The following is a 21,800-nucleotide window of genomic DNA, read 5'->3' on the forward strand; positions in this document are numbered from 1 at the left end:
TTATTGCTCTGCACAACAGAACTTCATGTAAGTTTATTTGAAAAGTTGTATCTACACAGAAATACATTAGGAACATGAAAATAAGACTGCTTCACTTTATACTGAAGCAGCAAGGCATTTCCCAGGAAAGAGAGATGAATTTTGAGTATTTCCCTTCTTTCAGCTTTCCCTTATGGTTCAGTGAAGTTCACTTCCACAGCAAATCTCTCACTATAGACTTTCCATGTTTTAGACTTGTGAGGGTTATCCAGCTCATTCCTGGGAAGGTAGAGTCTGAAAGACAAGATTCAGTAGCATAACTTACTGCTTTTCCTTTTGGCCAGCCAAGGGAACTTCACGCCTAGCCATGCAATATTAAATATAGCCCCAGATCTTTAACTCAGACATCAGCCATGCCTACACCAGGCTTTGGATCTTAAGTAGTTTGAGAATATACTATCAACCTGATGGGTTTGTGTGTTGGGTGGGTGGCTTGATTTTTTTGATTTTGTTTTTTTGGTTTTTTTAGAGCCCCACAATGCAAAACTGTTAGAGTAAAATCAACATTACCTTCAGCTTAAGGCCTCCTGATGGGATACAAGTGGCAGGAATTTACCTCCTTAATGGCAAGGATTTGATGCAGCACTCAGTCAAGCTCATCAGGCATGTTCTCCACTTTTAATGCTTACCAAATTCTTGTCTAGTTTTCACTTAATAGCACTTGCTTATCAGCTGTGGCTGAATTAGATACAGAGACTGGAGAACTACCTTAGCAGCTCTTTCACTTCTGATCAGATCTAATCCACCAAAGGTCTACCAGAATTCTCTGGGCAGAAAGGGAGAAAGTCCCTACTACATTGTTTAAGAGATGGTGTGGTGGGGGATCCTCCCTAGCCCTGGCTGAAACAAAAGCACTTGGGTGAAACTTAGGAGATGGCACTGTTGCAGAGCTGCCCAACAGCAGGAACACATTTCTCCTGCCTTGATCTAACCAGATGTCTGCACCTAGATTGCAAGGTGCATTGCTGGCTCAGCATATTAAGTTTAGAGTTATGAACATACTTATGGCTGCCTCTTTACATGCTCTGATGGGATCAAATATTGTTTCCTTCCTATTCCAGCCACATAGAGAACAGCAATACTCATATGTCAAGTTCACTGTTCCTCTAAATCTGTCATGTTTGGTAGAACATACAGAACTCATGCCTGCATTTCTACGTCACTGCCCTAGCAAGAAAGACAATCCTAACTCTTGCTGGCTGGAGCTCCAAGAGGAGTTCTAGTGTCAAGAAGAAGAAAACAACAGTGATCTCTATTTAACAAAAGCATGAGAGGCAGTAAGTTAAAGAGCATTTCTTTGGGATCCCAAGAATAGGTACCTCTGACTCTGGTGTTAATGTTTGCCTGCTAAGCTGCTAAATGAGTACCAGCCTCTCAGCCAGCCATGCTATGGAAGATGGCAGAACTGCCTTAGGTTTGAATAGTTACCATTACCTTTTTAAATACAAGTTCATTCACAAAACTTAGAGTGCTGAAGAAAGAGTTGAATGGATTAAGTTGATTAAAATAAAGACCTCACATATGTTTAAAACTTTTTGCACAACATAAGCATGTGCCAACTACCCGCTCACAGTTACAGTTGAGAATCGGAGACCAGCGCCCCAAAAGAGGCTAAGCCAGGCTTGATCAGCCAGCTACCTCAGCTTTCAGTTCTATGTTTACAAACTTCCACCTCTTTTCAGATACTAGAAGTTAGGATCTGAAGGCAGTCACTATGGTCACTTACCTGTTATTTTCAATGAAGGAAGTGTTGAACCAGAAGAAGAAAGGGCAGTTATCATAGCCTTTGGGGAGATCCTAAACACAAAAACCTTGTTTAGAAAACCCATTTGACAATGTGACTCAATTTTTGCAGAGCGAGAATACCAACCTGTCCTCAATACTTCAGTTAAAGCTACAGTGCCAGAGTCAGTACACTTGAGCCCAATGTCAAGCCCAGATCACCATTTTCACTCAAGTTATTTCAGAATTCAGTCTCTCAAACTGAACACAATGAAGTAAGAGACTCATGTTATAAGCAGCAGGTACTCAAGCCTTGGCTGTACCATATAAACAGCCAGATGCCTCCCTGGCCTTACAGGCTGATGTAGCAACACTTGCTGCATCACTCACTGCACAGGGGTGGAATAGAAGCTGCTACAGCAGGACCACTGTGGGGGGAAACAGATTCAGCCTCACACAGCACAGCCAGCCCAGCTGCAGTTTGTACTGCAGCCTCTTTTCATGCTCAAGTGTAGGTCTCCATGCATTGTAACATCTGTTAGTGATAGCCTTGGCTGCAGTGACCACAATATTGTGGGATTTCAGATCACGCCAACACTGTCTTCGTAAGTGATCTGGGTAATGGGATCAAGTGCATCCTGATGATATCAAACCAAGTAGGGAAGTGAAGATTCCCTTCAGAAGGGAGAGCTACCTTGCAGAAAGACTTGGATAGGCTGAAAGAGTGGGAAAATGAGAACCTTATGAAGTTCAAGGCCAGGTTGTATGGGGCCTTTGGCAGCCTGATCTAGTAGGACACGTCCCTGCCCATTGCAGGGGGGTTAGAACTAGATGATCTTTAAGCTCCCTTCCAACCCAAACTATTCTATGATTCAACAAAGGCAAACATAAGGTCTTGCGCCCAAGAAAACAATCTGGGAGTTGCAGCACAGGCTGGGATCCTTCTGTGGAAAGGGACCCAGAGGCCTTGGCAGGAAAGCTCCATATAAGCTAACAGTGTGCTGCTGCAGCAAATAAAGCCAATAGGATACTGGATTGTGTCAACAAGAGCACCGCCAGCAGAGATGAAGTCATTATCCCACTGTACTCAGCACCTCCAGGCCACACCTGGAATACTATTTTCAATGTTGGCCCCAGCTACAAAATGAGACATGGACAGGCTGAAGAAGGTCCAGAGAAGAGCCACTAAGATGACCAAAAGCCTAGGAAGCCTGCTGTATGAGAAAAGGCTAAGAGAACTAGGTTTGTTCAGCCTTAAAATAAGAAGGCTTAGGGGAAACCTTGTCACCCTGTTCCAGTATTTAAAGGGTGGCTACAAAGAAGTTTGAAATCCTCTTTTTATAAGGAGTCACATGGAAAAGACAAGGAATAATGGGTACAAGTTGCTTCTAGGGAGATTTCAAATTGGACAAAAGAGTAAAGTTCTTTACAACTGAAAGAGTCAGCCATTGGAATAATCTCCTCAGGAAAGTGGTGGATTCCCCAACACTGGACACACTTAAGATTCAGCTGGACAGTGCCATCTTGTCCAGACCATGCTAGTACCAATAAAGTTTGGACCAGATGATCCTTGAGGTCCCTTCCAACCTGGTATTCTATGCTGTTATACTTACAGAACATGACTCAAATCTGACTTTCACATCGCCACTTATAACCGGGCTGTCTTTCAAGCCAATGACTACAGAGTCACTTTCAGAATCAAAGAAGAGCTGAATAAGAAAATAAAAAATATTACTTTCATGAAAAGTTGCTACACAAACAAGAGACCAATTCATTACAATACCTAGCTACTCATTCATGGTATGCAAATACATTAGCTGTGCTAGAATACAGTCAACAATTTAAACTACCCAGGTCAGAGTGAGCCATTGCACTTAATGAACTTCTAGAGAAATCTTTCACTATCTTACCACTATTTTTCCTGTATTTTAGCCAATTTTTTTTCATCTTCCCGGAATTTACAGCACCCATTGAATTAGGCAGTTTTAAGTCCAGTATCCAACTTCTACAGGAATTCCCTTTTGACCTATAAATTCCAAAAGCTTTCATCTTCTGTGACTCAACTGATATGATTTCATAGTACTCTCACCTTGCAGTTTCCTTGACTGGCACATGCACATTCAAGTACAATTTGCTTCCTCACTATTATCTGCACCTTCAAATCGGTTCCATCACCTTTCCCAACTCCTAGGAAGAAAGAGTTGCATTATACCAGACCACATGCATTATCTGGAAACACAACTAGTCACAACACCCAAGTGCAATTCAATTTAAAAGCACCTTCTTCCCAGAATACCTTGCCATAGACTTTGGGGAACTCAAATTCTAAAGGTAGCTCAGGATTCACTGTTTGAAAGCTGTATTTTGAAGTAGGAGTGAATCCTACTACTTGAGTAGGAATGAGTTAATGTAGAGCCTAGTTCCAGTGACCAAACAAGGACAGCACTCAGAAGTCCCCTGGAACAAGTAGTGCTGAATTTCCAGGCTTTTATCAAAAGTTCCAGAACTTTTGTGTACAGAAACAGGTGTGTATATCAAGCTGAGAAACATCAGTGGATCCAGTTCCACAAGTGAAGTTAATCTCACTTGAAAAGTGATTCCCTACCAAGACAGAATAGGTTGTATGTGAGCTATCATTTGACCAGACACCCAGAAAGTGACAGGACACATTGGGGCAATTGCACTCTGAAATGGTCTTTATCATATTTTAACTGTACCCTTTGAATCCTCAGTTTCCTGTAAGTCTACATTCCTATCACAGGTTTAGCGAGAGAGACAGTAGAGATGAGCTGCCTGTAGTGGGAAACCATTACCAGACAGAGGAATGTCCAAAATCAAGAGTTCTTACCATGTATAGAGTGGATTTTGAGGTTTTTTATTTTGAGTTGTCTCTCTGGTGGGAGTTTCAAGTTATACTTGTTTTTCAGGATCTCGTAATACCCAACATACCTACTCTGTAACGCAAAAAACTCAAATACGTTATCCAGTTTCTATACAGACGAGTTCTAAGCAGAAGTAGGATTAAATAGATCTTCTGCTCCAAATTCTTACCTCTAAGACCAAAGCTAAGAAGAAAGTAGCCATTTGTTCTTCTTCCCCTCCCCAGTTCAATCAATCCTCAAGACAAATTCAAGGTCTACATTTTTAAGCAGTATTTAAGCTTCATGTTCCAAGAGGAATTCTGTACTTTATAGTTCAGGAAGAAGTGAGAAGCTTTTATATTGTAACCACAAGGGGCAAAATGCTTAAGTGTACAAGATACTTTCATTTTACAGAAGCATATTCTGAAAGACAGCTGTACTTTAATTCTATTTTATACCAGCAACTAAAAGTACTTTCATCACCAGCTTCATCTCGCGCCTCTGAATCACACAGCGCACAGTGAATCAAGATGAACAATGCCCCAAACTGTGGTCTGAGGCAATAACTTAAGTATCTCCTTGTATATGCAGTCTCTAGAGGATGCATTCCTCCACCCAGACACATCAGTGCCATAGCCACTCCCCGGGTCAGGCTGCAGGCTTTCATGCATCCTTGATGGACAGCCAGTTGTCTTATACAGTCACGTTCCTATGATGGTGCCCAGAGAGGCTGTAGAGTCTCCATCTGTGGAGATATTCTAGGTCTGACTGGACACATCCCTAGGCAACCTGCTCTGGCTCACTCTGCCTGAACAGTGGGTTGGACTGAAGCGTCTCCTAATCTCAACAATTCTGTTATCTTAGATACTGTAACTCAGATTTCATGATATTACACAGAGAAAGGCATAAGGAATGTGCTTGGACAACAGGAAGCAGAGGAAATTGCAGTGCAAGCCCAGCAGTTCATGGTCTTCCAACCCTTAAAGTAACAGTACAGAAAGTTCAGGAGTTAAGCATGTAGTAGGAACCTACATCTCTGAAACAAGGCAGGGGAGGTGGGATAGAATAAGTGCTCACAAGGCTCCTGTTCATTTGGCTACTTACTGTTACTGGACACGCTCAAGCTTACCTGGGATGGAGTTTCAACTCCCTGAAACTTGGTACTTGTGCTTCTATCAGTTCTTCTCTCCCCAAAGTAGTCCAAACTCTCCTATGTAGGAAGGCAGTTTCAAGGGTTAAGGTATCATCCCACTATCATTTTCTGAGAAGCGGACTCTGAAGCACTCTTATTACAATTACACTAGCCAATTCCAATAAGGGTATGCAAGTGAAAATATTCAACACTTGTTTTGGTACCTTCTAAAGGAGGCTTTTAGCTAGAATAAGAAGGTACTTATTAGGAATTCAGAAACATTAAGTTTATCATCTCTGAAAGAGCGAAGGAGGAGAGCAATACGTTTTTAAACAATTAATTTAGACCCATCTACATTTCATAATTGGTCTGTGGTAGACAGAGATGAACATTAGTTCAGGTCTTCACAAATCAAACTCAAAACCAATGTATTAAAAGAATATACAGCCTGCCCAGACTACCTTGAGTGAACTGAGCCTTCTGGAATGCAGGTCTATCAGACCTGGGATACTAAACCAGCATATGCATCTGTCCTGGCTGGGACTCGCTCATTGTTCTCCTTTTCCCCCCAAGAATTGCTTCTTGCTGTAATGCTGGCAGTCAAGACAAGACGGTTCTTGACGCCTCACACTACTTGGAGAGAGACCAGGGAAAAGAATTGCTAAAGACCTCTTAAAAGCCATTGATGCCATATTTAGCAGAGCATACTCAGAAGCTGTGGCTCAAGACCCTAGGTCTACTAAGCCTCCAAAAAAGTAAGAGTGCTTCAGAGTTAGTAGCCAGTAGTAACTACTTTCCCAGTTCTTCCTTACAGAGAATAATCATCAGAAAGGAATTAGCAAGATTTAAAACAACTTTTTATTTTTTAAACACTGTTCACAGTATCCTTTTTTCCAGTAGAGACTTTTTTCAGAGTATTAGTGCACTTCACCAATTAAGTAGATTCTAAAGGGGCATTTTGAATACTAGAAGAATCAAAAACCACCATTTTTTACCTTTGCACTCTCAAACTGGTCACTGTCTATCAGCCAGGTACAGATCATTGTTCCAGTTCTACCTGTATTAGAAGTAAGAGACACGTTGTTCTATAGGAGTTCAAAGGTATTTGGGATTATTTTTGTGAAGATGAAGTCACAACTTTTGATATAGAAGAGATAAGAGGATAAAAGTGATACTAGAGTAGTCAAGGGCCTGTATTTCTGGAAAGAATGAGTTAAAGACAGGATCCTGCAGGGTTTGTTAACTTGCTGATTGAAAGCAGTCCTCACATTTTATGGTATTCCTAGAGATACTCAGGAAGCTGACCAGTATCTGCATACTCTGGGTAGGAGGGGATAGTCTAGTGTACACTACTAAATTAGGATAAAGACTGCTACTTCTGCTACTTGCAGTGCTCCAAGTCTCAAGAGCTGCTTCTTTGGTCCAACTTTTTACCTCAACCCTACTAAGAAGGCATCAACACAGCTAGCTCAAAGACTCCAATACAGTCTCAGTTTTCAATGTAAAATCTCAGAGGTCAAATCACCCACCCTTCCCTACGCCTGTTCTTTAAGCTGGTGTTGGCCCATAGGTAGTCTCAATATTCAGTTTTGCAAAACCTTTTAAGCTATGGTTCCAAGTTGGTTACTTTATGCTAAGAAACCACCTGATTTAAGCCAAGTATTTGCAATAGTAACAGCAGGTAACTAAAGACAAGGGTAAAAGGTAAAAGTTTGCAGGGAAATATAGCTTATTTGCACAGCTATTTATACACTTCAACAGCTCTCACACTCCTACAGGTTGCAGACAGCACTTGCCAGTGAGCTCATGTGCAGTAGCTTTTGACTAGCCTGTTCCTTTAAGGCTACATTGTACTCTATCACATAATACTTTGTGTGTCTTAAGGTCCAACAGTACCTGTAACATTCCACCTCCTCCCAAGAAATGAAAACACTTGTGATATGCTACAACACAGGATATTCAGTGTGGGTGTCTGGCTGCTGGGGAGCCAAAGCATCAGCTTTACACTTGCAGTAGCAATCTCAGTACCTCCTTATCCCCACCTCTCCTGGGAGATTGCTGTCCCAGCAGTGAGGAGAACAGCAAGCTATTGGAGACCATTTTAAGAGACAGACGCCAGCTTAAATTAAGAAGCAATTCAGGCTACCTAGAAATGGGGTTGTGTAGTACTAACCATACCGTACTGTACTGTTGCTAGTCAGTATCTGCAGAATTTGTCCAGTTACGTTCCAAACTCATCTCATGCTAGGGCTTAAGGCCGTACTTACCTCAAAAAAGCCATGGTAAGAATAATATGTAGTTTGTAGGATATGCAGATCGCACATGAGAAGCCCTACCTTTGCCTCCTTTACAGTGAATTGCTATGATGTTCTTTTCATCTTGACTCATCCATTCACGAACACTGGCAGTAAATTTCAGCATGTCCCTAGATAAGAGGGAAATCAGTGGATCACTGCAAATGTCCACACAAAACTATCATGACATACATATTTCTTGACGAGACTCACCGTAGCGCTGGGACATTGTGGTCATCAATAAAGATCCTTTCCACCCTGTAGTGAAAGTACTTTGGGTCATAGCCTTTTTCACCTACAAGAAAAGATCTAGAGTTATACCAGGAAATGGAATAGACTTCCAACAAAGGAAGTTGCTTGTGACAGCTCCTGGTCTGAGCATATACTACTGCTTAAAGAACAGTAGTAAAACTAGACAGATCAAAGTGCAAAAAATATGATGCAATCTGGCTAAAAACATGCTTGCTTAGCTTTAGTCTCACACATCTCACTTGAAAGCAAAAATTCATCTCTAGGTCCAGATAACCATTCTTACCCATAGGAGTTATTTAGGGATCTGAAAGTTAGTGTTCTGACATACTGTCAGTGTCAACCACAGCAATGACTACCTACCAAAGCAGTAAGGAACCACTAATATCACACTCATCTCTTGACCTTTCATCTATCCCTCTGCTGGCTAGGGGACAGGTTTACTTTTTCAGGACTTTAGTATCAAGACTTCTACATCGTACCTTGTCTGCTTCCAGCACTGATGCCCTACTACTATGAAAGCAGAAATCACAGGATAATTACTCCTGAAGTATTTTCTATTGTTTTAGCCACCTCTAAACTTCATGCTTCTAAGTTGCATTAGAAAAGACCTCCAACATCACCCCAGGTTTTAGCCTGGGTTTAGTTTTCCACTTAAGTAAAACTTTTAGAACATCAAAGCAATTGTTCAGCATAAGTAAGAAAATCTAAACTGCGAGCCACCCACCATCTCCTTTGCAAGCTTTGGTACAATATATTAGATGCTTAAAGTCAATTGCCACATTCAGGACAGAGGGTGGTCACGGACTAAGTATACTTACTGCAGAGATTGTAGACTTTATAGTGGTCTGCGTGTTTTGTGTCCAAAAATCTTGCAACTTCCTAAGCAATAACAACAAATGAGTTCAGAGTAGTTAGTGCTCTAGTCCTTATTCCCACTGTCGCCTCATCTCCCACCCAGACAAGTGGAGTCAGCAACTGCATTCATAAACAGCCCTTGGACAGCAGGCCTTTCCATCCCAATAGATCAGATTCTTGCCTGGAATAAAAGTACTACTACAATAATATTCTCTGCTCTATCTATGTTTCCACAATATCAGGCAGCTGAGTTCTAAAGAGCATCAATGCGGACCTTTTAAATGCCTTTATTTACATGAGTATACAGTTCTTATCACTCATAGTATTACTAGCCTGGGACAGAACTGACTTGGTTCTCTGAAGCCAAGGTTCCCAAGGAACAGGAGCATCAGAGCACCAGTGCATGCACACTGTGGGGTACATCCCATTAGGCTCAGCTAACCAAGTACAACAAAAGCACTGCAGCACAGTGGAGATCATTTAGTCCCTCCAGCCAGACAAGAAGCAGGACTAGGATTGACTTGACAATCCAGCCCACACGCATGTTAACAAGAAGTGGGAAGTGAAAATACATTCAGAAATACCGAACTTGGTAGATGAAAGATTTTTACCTTTATGGGGTTCCTATAGAAAGACTGCTTCCCAGAAGATGGAAATGACATTGCAATAATGCGATCTGTGGAAAAAACAGCGATGAAGCAACATTGGGAACCATCCCCATACATAGGAACTACATGATTGAGAACAACATCATTATGCGACACTGTATTTCTACCCTAATTATAAGAACAACCTACCAATTACCAAGAGGTTTTCTTCTGCATTTAGTACAGCTACAGCAAGAGAATTAATGCTTCTTGAAGCATTAGCTACCATTAAGTGTAGGTCTCCACAGAATCACATGCAAAAATACTAAGAGTTAGTCAATAGTTTCTCAGCTCTGATTCCCTTAGGCCTCAGGAGAATTTCTGTCATTACATACAGCATGTACAACCTCTCTCCCAGAAAGTTAATCCTTGAGAACAGTGTCAGAGTCAAGAATCCATATTTCAAAATCCCACAAAAAAGGAGTACGCCTGGTTTGACTTCATACTTAAGTTCCATTAGTCTAAAACATTGCTTGTATTTCACATCAAGCACTTATTAACCGGGCAACTAGAGCTAGCAGGATGTAACATGCTGCAAAGTGTCATTTGCTTCTACAAACCAGTAACATAAGTGAGATCCAGATCAAAGCCATCTTTCATATAACGCCTTTTGTTTTCAGAGACCTGCCAAGAAAAAAAAAAAAAGTAGAATTAGTCTTCTAAAGGAACGCCAAAAATCAACAAGTGTTGCCTGTTACTAGGAAAAAACAACCATCTAGGCTCTGAAGTTAAGTCATGAGCAATAGGGCCTTATTTTGCTATAGCAAAGTTCACAGCATTAGCCAAGGATAACATTTATTGTGTTAACTTTTAGGTGGAAGCTTGATACAGAACTTTGAAGTATCAAAGTCTATTACAGTGGGAAGAACACTGTGGATTCTTTGCAGACTGCAGCATGTATCCATCACTGCTATTTGAAACTTTGGTGGCTGAAGGAAGGAAATAAAAATGTTACGGGAGGCATAACCAATACTGCTCATTCCTGAGCAAGAGAACATACTGGAAGCTTGAAGGACCACTTTAGTGGCCCTGATGAAAATAAGGGGCATTTACAATGGATAGGACTTGAACAGATAGGTTTAGCTTTTCACCTTGAAAAAGCAGCAAAAGCATGAAAAGTCCCATCCTCCTCTATGTGACAGAGAAGTCACACAGAAAACATTCCACACAAACTTGAAATTACCAACTGAGACACATGGTGGTGGTGCAATCACTTTGATATGCTGGCTTTCCAGGTCAAGTTGCTGCTTACTTTAGCAAAGTTAAGAATTATTAGCTATACTGAAGCTGGAGGCGAAGCTCCAGTACCCTGTTAGGGACACTGAACAAGCATGCTGCTTAGGCAATACTATCAGCTGCAGACTGCGTAGGCAGGAAGTTAACCATGAGCCAGCAATGTGCCCTTGTGGCCAAGAAAGCCAATGGTATCTTGTGATGCCTCAAGACACGAGTCGAGGGAGATGAGTCGAGGGAGATTATTGCCCCCCTCCACTCTGCCCTAGTGAGACCTCATCTGCAGCACTATGTCCAGTTCTGGACTCCCCAGATCAGGAAAAACATGGAACTACTGTAGAGAGTCCAGCAGAGGGACTGGCCACAGAGATTAGAGGACTGGAGCATCTCGATTTGAGGAAAGGCTGAGAGACCTGGGTCTGTTTATCCTGGAGAAGACAGAGGGGATTGTATCAATGCTTATAAGCATCTAAAGGATGGGTGTCAATAGGATGAGGCCGAAGTATTTTCAGTGGTGCCCAGCAACAGGAACAAGGGGCAATGAGTACAAACTGGAACACAGGAAGTTCCACCTGAACATGAGGAAGAACATTTTTACTCTGAGGTTGACAGAGCACTGGAACAAGCTGCCCAGGTGAGTTGTAGAATCTTCTCTGGAGATATTCAAAACCTATTTGGAGGCATTCCTGTGCAACCTGCTGTACTGGAGCCTACTTTAGCAGGGGAACGGACTGGATGATCTCCAGAGGGCTATTCCAAGCCTGACCACTCAGTGATTCTGTTATAATAGGCTGTGGGCAGTCTTGTTCCTCACCAGGCTGCCTGGAAACAGAGGTAGACATGGAAATAGTAATAGTAGCCTAAATACATTAAGAACAAACTTACCATTCTCCTGGTCACCACTTCCAGTTGCTTCTTTTGTGAAGCCAGGCGAAATACTCTTATTAAGATGACAATTCTCAGAACTCGGAGGAAAGTAACCATTCTAGATGAGAGTCAGATTCACCATAAAAAAAAAAAAAAGATAACCCAATTAAACTCTGATACAAAGCTTAAAAGCTATTTAACAGTCATTTCAGAGGCAGTTTGAAGCATTGTTTCATATACTAAAGCAGGACTTCTCAGGCCAATTTTGGAGAAAGAATAGTATGTATAGCTTGAAGTATATCATTGTTTTATTCAGGTTTTTTTGGAAGTACACGTACTGACCAGCAAACAGAACTAGGAAACCTCCTACTTGCTCAAACAGGCTTTCACAGACATCACTGCCTAGCAGGCAACAGATTCCCTTAATAGTACCTATGTTGTTATCCCCAAATCCTTGTTCCCTGAAGCTTGTTCTCAAGTATACATTTAAATGTAAGTAGTCACTTGAAAAAAAATCTCAAAAAAAGCTAATCAAGACATGACATATACAGACTAAGAAACCTGAGACCAGATTAGTATAAACTGTGTTTAATCATTCAGCAATTGGAGCAGATTCTTTGATTTGAGGAACTTTGAACTTGTTGAACTTTGCAGCAGGCAAGATGCTTATGTGAGTGGTTCTGCAAGAACAACGGAACAGAGCAGTGGCTTGCACATACCCTCAGGGACTAGGGCAAACTAACATTCAGTCCTTAAGGGAGGTATGTGAGCATATATTTCTAAGAAGCACACACATTTATTTCAGATTCCAGTACACTAGATGAGAATCCTGATCAATACCTACAGCAAGGAGATAAAACTTCCAGTTGAAGACAGTCTGCTTTCCACTGACGTGGAGTTTAAAATCAGCAAGACAAGATTGTCCTGGACACCTGGAGGAAAGTTTCAGGTGTGTCCCCCATCCCCTCCCAGCTTCCTAGTCCAGGATCATCCTGCTGTTTTAAAGGGTCAGCTTGGAGCTAGCAGCCAAGGAGATGAACCTGCACTGGAGTAAAGGCTCCACAGCGCCTCTCCCCAACCTGAATCACAACTGTGAGAAGCAGCTCTTCAAGATAAAAGCAGTTTGCATTCTGCCCTTTAGGAAGTTAGCCACTTAAGCATTCGCTTCCAGACCAATACTCAGCTTTCATTACTCAATGTCATTTCATGGGTCAGACTTAGGAAAGAGTTAACTCATCCCAATACACATCCAGCTAGACCAGATTAGAAGTAGAGACCACACCCCTTTATCAGGGTATGTTACCTCTATCGACCGTCACCAGAGTTTCACTTGTCAGATCTATGCTGTCATCCACATAAAAGCTGCTCAGATTCTAACTATTCTGAGATGTATTAAGTGCTGTAAGACTGCTGTTTGCTTCCTGAGGAAAGGCTATGAGAAAAGAAAAATGATAGGTAGTCTACTGGGAGTTAGATTGTGTGGACACTACTGGAGCATTAGATGGGAAGACAATCTTGTCTTGATATTTGGTCAAGTCTGAGATATCATTTAGTGCCAGGCAGTAATATTTTGGTGAGAACATGACTAAAGACCCCTTAACAAGAGAAACCTTACACAAGGCCTCAAGATTTGCATGGTTGAGATAGTAGGTTCCAGATGAGTATCTACTGAAAGCATCAGTGTGAAGTCCTCACGTGAGCCAAAAGCCTATTCTAAATCCCCATCAACTTCAGCAAGTCAGAATACAAGGAACTTGCACATACCAATCTACAACTGGATGGTCAGTGCAGGATCAGGCCCACTACTAACATAACCTAGTAAAGATAACAGCGCAGATTACCCTGTCACAGAGCTGTTTCTCCTACCTTTGCCTGGATGCTGCCATAAGATGAAAGCTGCTTCAGAAAACTGTGGCCAGAGAGTTGGAAAGTAATCATTAAATTCAGATTAATGTTTAAAAAGACCTAAAGGGAAACAGCCATTTATGATTCTGAAGCTGAAAAAGCTATTCCTTTGACAGTTCTACTTTTAAAAACCTGAGCTCAGCCATCATTTGAAGATACTACTAGCACTTGCACAGATTTGTCCAACTCTAGATTTTTCCGTAACTAGCCTTTGAGTTGGTTCCTTCTAGAAAAATGTTTCCCTCTTGTTCCTCACATCCAGCTGAATTGTGGGGGTGATTTTTGTGGTTGGTTGTGTTTTTTTGGTTTTGTGTTTTTTTTTTTTTTTTTTAAAAAGAGCTCAACTTTTTTCTCTGGCTGATGCAAGCAAGTTTCACCAATTCAAACCTAGTGCAGATAAACTAATCTTAGAGTTGTAGTTCCACCTTCCTCAGGAATAGACTCTCATAGGTTATCATCTGATCAAGCTACACAAATCAAATGGAAATATGACTTGAATTAATTCACGCACATAAACAGCATGCTTCCCCTCCTCAGGGCACATCTGAAAAATCCAACATATCTTATTCATGGGGCTTTTGGGAAAACAACATAGCAGAGACAATAGTGTGGCACATCTTTTCTATTTCAAGAACCATTAAATGGAGATCCTCCCTCAGTTGTCTGTTCCATTTGCTATTATAATCCAACTCATCCTTCTGACCTTCTTCAGATACTTCTCTCAGGGCTGCTGCACACCTTCCCCAAAAATGTTCAAGTCACAGAACCACAAAATTGTTTAGGTTGGAAAAGAGCTTTAAGATCATCAAGTCCAACTGTAAACACGACACTGCCAAGCTCACCACTAAACCACCTCCTTAAGAGCCACAGCTACACATCTTTTAAATACCTCCAGTGATGGTGACACCACCACATCGCTGGGCAGCCTGTTCCAATGCTCAACAGCCCTTTCAGTGAAGTAATATTTCCTAATATCCACTTAAGGCCTCCCCTGCAACAACCTGAGGCCATTTCTTCCAATCCAATCACTTGTTACTTGGGAGAAGATACCCACGCTTGCCTCACCACAACTACTTTTCAGGTAGTTGTAAAGGGCATTAGGTCTCCCGTAGGAACATTTGATAACCTCAGGATTCACTTTTCATTGCCCCCAACTGATATATTCAGATCGTATCTGCCTTCAAGATAAGGACAGTCTACAATATAACCACAGACCAAAGTTAGGCACCTCTGTCCTTCAATAGTCTGTGCCACAAAATTCCATCACAGCTGCACTTGTAAGCTGGTACACACATTTAGCTTAGAGGTGTCCAAGAAAATTCTTAGAAGACTGACAAGAAACAAGAACTCACATTTAACAGCTACCATACCTTGGTATCTGATCTAGTGCTGCAAGGTCTGAGAAGCAGTACGTCATGTTGATTAACAGAGTGCCCACCACTATGAATGCATCCAAAATATTCAGTTTGGACTGGAAATAGTTCCTGAAACTGAAACAAAGGAGAGATTTTTAGACAGATGTCCATACAGATAGCAGGGATTGAAATATATCTTAAAGAAGAATCACTTCTACAGAACTACTGCTAGAGACAAGCTCTCCTGAAGCAGTTTTTAACACTAAACACTGAGGACTCACTAAGAAAATATTACACCTAGTCTACACACAAGTCACAGCAAAGCTGATGTAGTTTCCAAATGCTTATACCAAAAACACTCCATAGATTATTCTAGAGAAATGTAATAGCCAACATACGCAGCCAAGAAAAGATCTGGCCATTGTCTATGACCAGAAAATCAGCCTACAGAGTATCAGTGTTCACAGTCCAAACTTGGAGTGTTGCGGACTTGCCACACTGACGTAGCTTTTGCCCATGACTTACCCTTCAACGAACACCCTCAAAAGAACATCGACGAGAAAGAAGAGTGCTATTGCCAGCGAAACACCTTCAAGAATCTCTCTAACACCTCTCTCCTTCTCATTGATAGTCAGATCCACAATAAAGACTATAATGTCCACAACGATAAGTGCAACTCCAAATATTCTGTAAAAGGAAAAAATACAAGTCAACTCAAGAGGTCAGAATGATTTGCTGACATTTGACTGAAGAGCATAAGCCTGGATTTTTGTTTTCATCTGTTCCAGTGAGAGCATATTCTCTTACATACAGATTGAGGCCTGCTTGTATAAGCAGCTGAAGGATTCAAATTGCATTTCTTAAGTGACCTGCACAGAGTTCATCATCCAAATGGAACTGTACATTTACTTCAGACTCAGCTGTAGTTATCAATCTATAATTCCACAGCTGCCTAGAAGTAGTGCAAAAAGAAGCATACAAGCATCAGCCTTTGAGCCTATTCCCCTTCCCTCCCTCTCATGACTCAGTTGTTTTTAAGGAACGACACTGTTTGGAACCATTTTTCTTGTTTTAGCACCTGTAACTGACCAACTGGTTGCTCAAAGGCTGCCATGGCCTGGACTAAGCCATTAAAGAGCTTTTATCCAAGTCAACAGCATGTACAGTTCTGAATCCTAGGTCTCCTTAGAGAATGCAGTCATATCCGTTTCAGACTTCTCCAATCAAAGTACTTTTCTCAAGTCACCCTTTCTGATGGTGGATGGAGATTCAGTACTTTCCAGTCAGAGGAGGCTGGAGCCACTGTTGTTCAATGAACTCTCCAAACTCTTCCACTAGAAATATGGACTTCTATCCTGGGCACATCATTACAAGTATGATCTTTTACCTGAATCCAAAGGACATCACAAATGGGGAAATTTTTCTCCTAAATGCACTGCAAGAGAAGAGAACTGGCATCAAGATAAGTGACATTTTGCTACTGATATTAGCCACAAGAGCACCATTACATTCTTCTATCCATATCGTTTTGGAATTATACATATATATGGTGAGGGGGCTGGAGAACAAGTCTTACGAGGAGCGGCTGAGGGAACTGGGGTTGTTTAGCCTGGAGAAGAGGAGGCTGAGGGGAGACCTCATTGCTCTCTACAACCACCTGAAAGGGGGTTGTAGAGAGGAGGTAGTTGGCCTCTTCTCCCAAGTGACAGGGGAAGGACAAGAAGGAATGGCCTCAAGCTCCACCAGGGGAGGTTCAGGCTGGACAACAGGAAAAAAATTTTCATGGAAAGGGTCATTGGGCACTGGAACAGGCTGCCCAGGGAGGTGGTTGAATCACCTTGCCTGGAGCTGTTTAAGGGACAGGTGGATGAGGTGCTGAGGGGCATTGTTTAGGGAGTGTTAGGAATGGTTGGACTCAATAACCCAGTGGGTCCTTTCCAGCCTAGTGATTCTATGATTCTATATTAGTGATTTCTTTAAGAGGAGATTATTCAGTTGCAGTCATGAAGTATATGGGTTAAGATAGCACTTGAAAGCAATACTTTGACCACTTGTTGGCACAAGTATTAAACAGCTACAGACCCCAAAGGCACAGCAATATGTACTTCTGCATAACACTATTCAGCCAATAGATGAATTGGCTTAATGCCGAGTTATAAGCTTTAAGAAGTGGCATTATATAACAGTTATTGATCAAGAGAAAGATTAAAGGATAAACACATCTTAAGGTATCTTGTTCCAGATATTAACTGACTGTATCAAAGGATTTTTTCTGTGCCTGGAAAAAGCTGCACTTGTTAATAGCTCCACTACTGCCTCTGTACTCTTGGAACAGAGCAAGGCAAATCCCTCTTCTGCCTTTAAAAGGAAATAGTGGTTTGGCTTCCAGATTCAAGACTCAAGTGCCTTTTAAGAAAATTAGTTACTGAAACTCAGTTCTTCAAATTGTAAGAGTTGCCTCCAGCCCTAACAAGGTTCCAGCTCCTGTTTTCAGTGATGGAAGATTATTTGTTGCCTCTTTGGTAAGCTTTAAGCCTTCTGGTTTAAAGATAGGCCTTTGTGTAACTATCTCGCTAGCTGAAAGCCTTGAGGCTACAACAGAAACTAAGGTAGAAACAATTACCTGCAAACCTCAAGTTCTGACAGTTTGCAAAACAGATTGCCAATCTGTTAAGTAATCTTGGGACTACTTAACTATTGCAAGGACCCACTATTTTCTTCGACACTTAAAAGAAAACACCTTCTCCAAGCATATCACTAACAGCAAAACCTACCAAAGGTTCTGACACACTGACAAAAAGTACGTCAGAATAAATTCCTTTTGCATTGTTGATGTATCTACCCTATGTTTCCTGCTATATACAGCTCCTATGCTTCACCTTCACACCACCATTAGAGATAGAGGAAGTCTTTGTCAACTCAGTAATGCATGTTGCACCCCAGCGATCCTGTCTGAGCTACTTGTTTCCTCTAAAGCAAATTGAACCTTCCATTTCACTTGGTGCATATCCTTAACACAGCAATAATTCGGTTTAAGACAAGGCTAGACTATGTTTGATGAGGAATCATCTTGCTGGGCTTACTGAATCAACCCACGCTTCTCATTACTAGGTTCAAATTTTCATCTAAGGAACAAGGTCTAACCAAACATCTGTATCCTTAAGCAGGAAGGAGATACTTAGGTTGTAGTACCAACTCTTAACATGGAAGTCAAGAATGTTATAACAGGTCTTGTTTCGAACGCAGTCAAGCATATAGGGGGTTCTCCTTGCATTTCTGAATGTCTAATATCTATAACAGTTTGTCTATGTCTCTGTACAGTCAATCCCACAATACAAGTGTAATAGGTACACCAAGACTTTAGTCTCCACAGTCCCAGAACCTTTATTAGGTGCGCTAAAGACCAAACTACATACACACCACTCGAGCTTGGCCTGCCAACTTCTTACATCAGTTGAAGAGAACATGGCACATTTCTTCACATACTTAGCTTAAAGCCTTTGGGAAACACATTTGTAAATGCCAACTTCTGAATTCCAGAAAGACATGTTGTCACATAGACGAAATAAGATAACAGACTTAATCTTACTGTCCTTGAGCTGCAGGAACAGAGAAACAAATCTACTCACTTGTCATTGACTTGACTAAGTATGCTAGAAAAGTTAGTAATCTGGTGACAAGAGCTACACGCTGTTAGAAAAAAAACACTTTGAGAACAGAGAATCCCTAACAAGTCTGACAGTTTAGTTTTGATGAGAGCATGATGCTTATCATTTGCCCTGATACTCCTTCACCTCATTTTCTTACCAGCATTTGATTTTCTGTACTTTCCCAAATTCATTCCCTTGGGAAAACTTTATCAATACAGTCTGTGCCACCAATTCTCCATGATATGATGGACTTGTAGCTAGTGCTTGGGTTGGGCTTTCATCTCTAAAGGCATTAAATAAGCTTCCTGAACTTACTCATGTTTGTTATGTACTATAACAAATGTTGATATCAAGTGATATACTGGGCTTATCTCTACTTCAGCAAGCCATCTGCCTTCTCATTTTGACTCAAATTTCCACTTTTGGAAACAAACCATTTAGTATATCATTAACCTACTTGGAACAGCTGTCTGGTTCATTATCCTCATCACGACCATCATCAATCTCTATTGTAGGCTCTTTTGCTGTTGGAGAGCTGGCAAAGGAATAACATAAGTCACATACTGATACAGTTGTCAACTTTATACATTGCTACCCTTCCTTGTTCCAGGGATTAGAACATTAACTGTCATCTGAGCAGCAAGCAGCAGCAGCCTGCAGCAGAGCACAGGCATAATACAAGGGGAAGAAATACTTCCCACGCGTTGGCACAGCAGAACCCCTTGGCTTGTACTGACCTAGTTGCTGTTAGCAATCTAGCTCTCAAAAGTGTCTCATTTGGGGGAGAAAGGGAACAGATGTGTTCAGCAATAGGATAAAGGGCTTCAAAGCAGGGCATCCAAGAATCCACTGGGAACTTAACAGTCCAGTCCAGACTCTGGAATTGCTGGATAGATGCATATGCAAAATTGCTTCAGAGAGTCCAAAGAACATCAATGTTATTACAGTAAACTACTTGTTCAGAGTATTAATATTTTCACCAGGAAAAACCCTAGCACAGAGATGTTTTTTGTGCAGAGTAGGATACCAGACCGGAAACGGGAAGACCGAAGCAGCAGCAGCTGAGCTAGTGCTAGAACAGCATTTTTGGCAGGTAGTGGCTGCTTGCCATAACTTCCTTAAAATGGTCTCTTTAGACAAAGTTTCTGTTCAGCCACCTGAAAGTCGCATTATAACTTCAGAGAAAATAAAGAGAAACTGCCAAATCCAGGAGCCTCTAATTCAGCCTTCTCCACAGAAATACTGTGCTGTGAGTGGGTCTGCCTCTGCCATCATTGCTTCTTGGGCAGGAGCAACTACATAAACATGTTCCATGCTGATGTTTCCATGCTGTTCTGAGGCAATTTAGCACGTCTGAAGCACTAGTGCAACAACTCAGAGAGCCCAGGCATTCTCCAGCCTCCAGATGCACCAGCACTGCTTCTACAGTGTGGGTTAACTCCCTTTTAAACAAAAAGTTTAATGATGCATTTCCTACAGTGTCAGCAACCAGTACTGATGGTTCACTGCCTGTACTTTGTTCTTAGAACTGAAGCAAAGCTCTGGTGATGTATGGGCATTTCGCCTTGCTTCCTAGTTGTTCCCATAGGACATTCACTTCAGAGTTTCCACTCCATGTACAGCTGAAACGCTTCACTCACTAAAAGAGGTTGCTGCTGCTACAGCAATTTTTCTTCAGGTCACTTGCTTATACTTGTGGACACATGAAGTGCACCAAATGCCACCTTATCTTCTACTGCTAACAATAAGCCAAAATAATAATGGGCAACGATGGTGCTTTGTGTTAGCCAATCTTCCACACAAAAAGAAAACAGAAGTCCAAGTATATTGATTCTACTGTGCTTTCACACAAAAGAAATGTTATAATTCTTTCCTCAGAGGGAGTTTGTTTTGCTGAGCACTCGATATCTACTTGTTGTGCAAGCCGGAACAAGGTCTCTGCCATAAGTTACTACACGTAGCCTTGAACTGCTGGGGTGGAAGAGAAGAAAATGAGGATATACTAGAAGAACTTATTTCCTCCCCACATATTCTTCATACAGAACATACACTCTTCTGACTGCTTACAGCTAAAGGGAACTTCACACCTGAGGCTTTTCAGCCTGAGCAGCACAAGAGCATCTTGTTCTACAGGTGACCTTGACAGTGTTTCTGAAAGCTATAAGAGAGTTGGCTTCACTGCCATGAGCCTATTATACCATGGCTGGGTGCTCTGTATTTCTTAGTTAGCTATTTCCTTGAAAGAAGTCAATCAACACTGTGTTTCTCTCAAAGATATCACTCCTCTCAGACAACAGCATTTTAAAGGGAGGAGGATACCAATACTATATGCTACACAGACTTCAAGCACTCCGTCGTTATTCTTTTGTCATATTTAAAGCATTAAGAATCTCTAGACAGAGGACCACGCACAGCATATTTCAATCCCAAAGCCACACACCAGTGCAGTTCATTTCACTCACCCACACACTTCTGCCAGCTCTGCCCCTTGTTCGTACCTCACGGTTGTCATTTTGCCTGTTGTTGCTCCGCTGGCCTTAAGAGAAGCACATCAAGTGAAAGAGAGATCAGTGCTAGAAACAACGAAGACCAGCATCCTACAGCGGTCGCACACTCGCATTAGCGGCGCCGTTGACAAAGCAGAATCATAGCCTGGTTTGGGCTGGAAGGGACCTTAAGGATCACCTGGTTCCAACCCAGACTGCCAGGGACACAATCCATAAGGCTAGGGGTGGTCAGTGCAGTCAGCCCCGCCATGCAGGTTTCTGATTAGACCTACGATGCCAGAGAGGCAATAGCTTTAAAACAGCACCTTTACCTTCTGATGGAAGATTGCTCGCCGCTGGGGTTATGGAACACGCCGGAGCCCCAGCCACCCCCCGGGGGCCCCGGAGCCCCCTCGGGCACAGGCTGACGCTCCCGCACCGCCCAGCCCGGACACCCGCCCCGCGGGAGGGAGGAAAGCTGTGTTAAACTTCCTGAGGGCTG

The 21,800-nt window shown here is 41.9% G+C and overlaps 1 protein-coding gene across 4 annotated transcripts in view; it reads right to left on the bottom strand.

Moving 5' to 3' along the window:
- Positions 1-21,800, bottom strand: part of LOC104066137 (phosphatidylinositol 3,4,5-trisphosphate 3-phosphatase TPTE2) — a 22,547-nt gene continuing 747 nt past the window's right edge. The window contains exons 1-19 of one of the 4 annotated variants that reach the window (XM_054069103.1): positions 21,631-21,771; positions 21,311-21,348; positions 19,270-19,347; positions 16,550-16,597; positions 15,688-15,849; positions 15,178-15,297; positions 11,921-12,020; positions 10,363-10,426; positions 9,767-9,831; positions 9,119-9,179; positions 8,262-8,343; positions 8,091-8,179; positions 6,750-6,811; positions 5,752-5,832; positions 4,610-4,715; positions 3,851-3,948; positions 3,375-3,470; positions 1,766-1,836; positions 5-273 (exon numbers count right to left, since the gene is read on the bottom strand). In XM_054069103.1, coding sequence (XP_053925078.1) covers positions 171-273; positions 1,766-1,836; positions 3,375-3,470; positions 3,851-3,948; positions 4,610-4,715; positions 5,752-5,832; positions 6,750-6,811; positions 8,091-8,179; positions 8,262-8,343; positions 9,119-9,179; positions 9,767-9,831; positions 10,363-10,426; positions 11,921-12,020; positions 15,178-15,297; positions 15,688-15,849; positions 16,550-16,597; positions 19,270-19,347; positions 21,311-21,324 — 1,500 coding nt within the window. In that variant the 5' untranslated portion in view covers positions 21,325-21,348; positions 21,631-21,771 and the 3' untranslated portion in view covers positions 5-170. Of the gene's footprint in view, positions 274-1,765; positions 1,837-3,374; positions 3,471-3,850; positions 3,949-4,609; positions 4,716-5,751; positions 5,833-6,749; positions 6,812-8,090; positions 8,180-8,261; positions 8,344-9,118; positions 9,180-9,766; positions 9,832-10,362; positions 10,427-11,920; positions 12,021-15,177; positions 15,298-15,687; positions 15,850-16,549; positions 16,598-19,269; positions 19,348-21,274; positions 21,349-21,630; positions 21,772-21,800 lie in introns of those variants that run through there. The other 3 variants (XM_054068390.1, XM_054069875.1, XM_054067650.1) reach the window with 3 other exon arrangements.

This window comes from Cuculus canorus, chromosome 1, assembly GCF_017976375.1.
Source record: "Cuculus canorus isolate bCucCan1 chromosome 1, bCucCan1.pri, whole genome shotgun sequence".
NCBI classification, from domain to species: domain Eukaryota; kingdom Metazoa; phylum Chordata; class Aves; order Cuculiformes; family Cuculidae; genus Cuculus; species Cuculus canorus.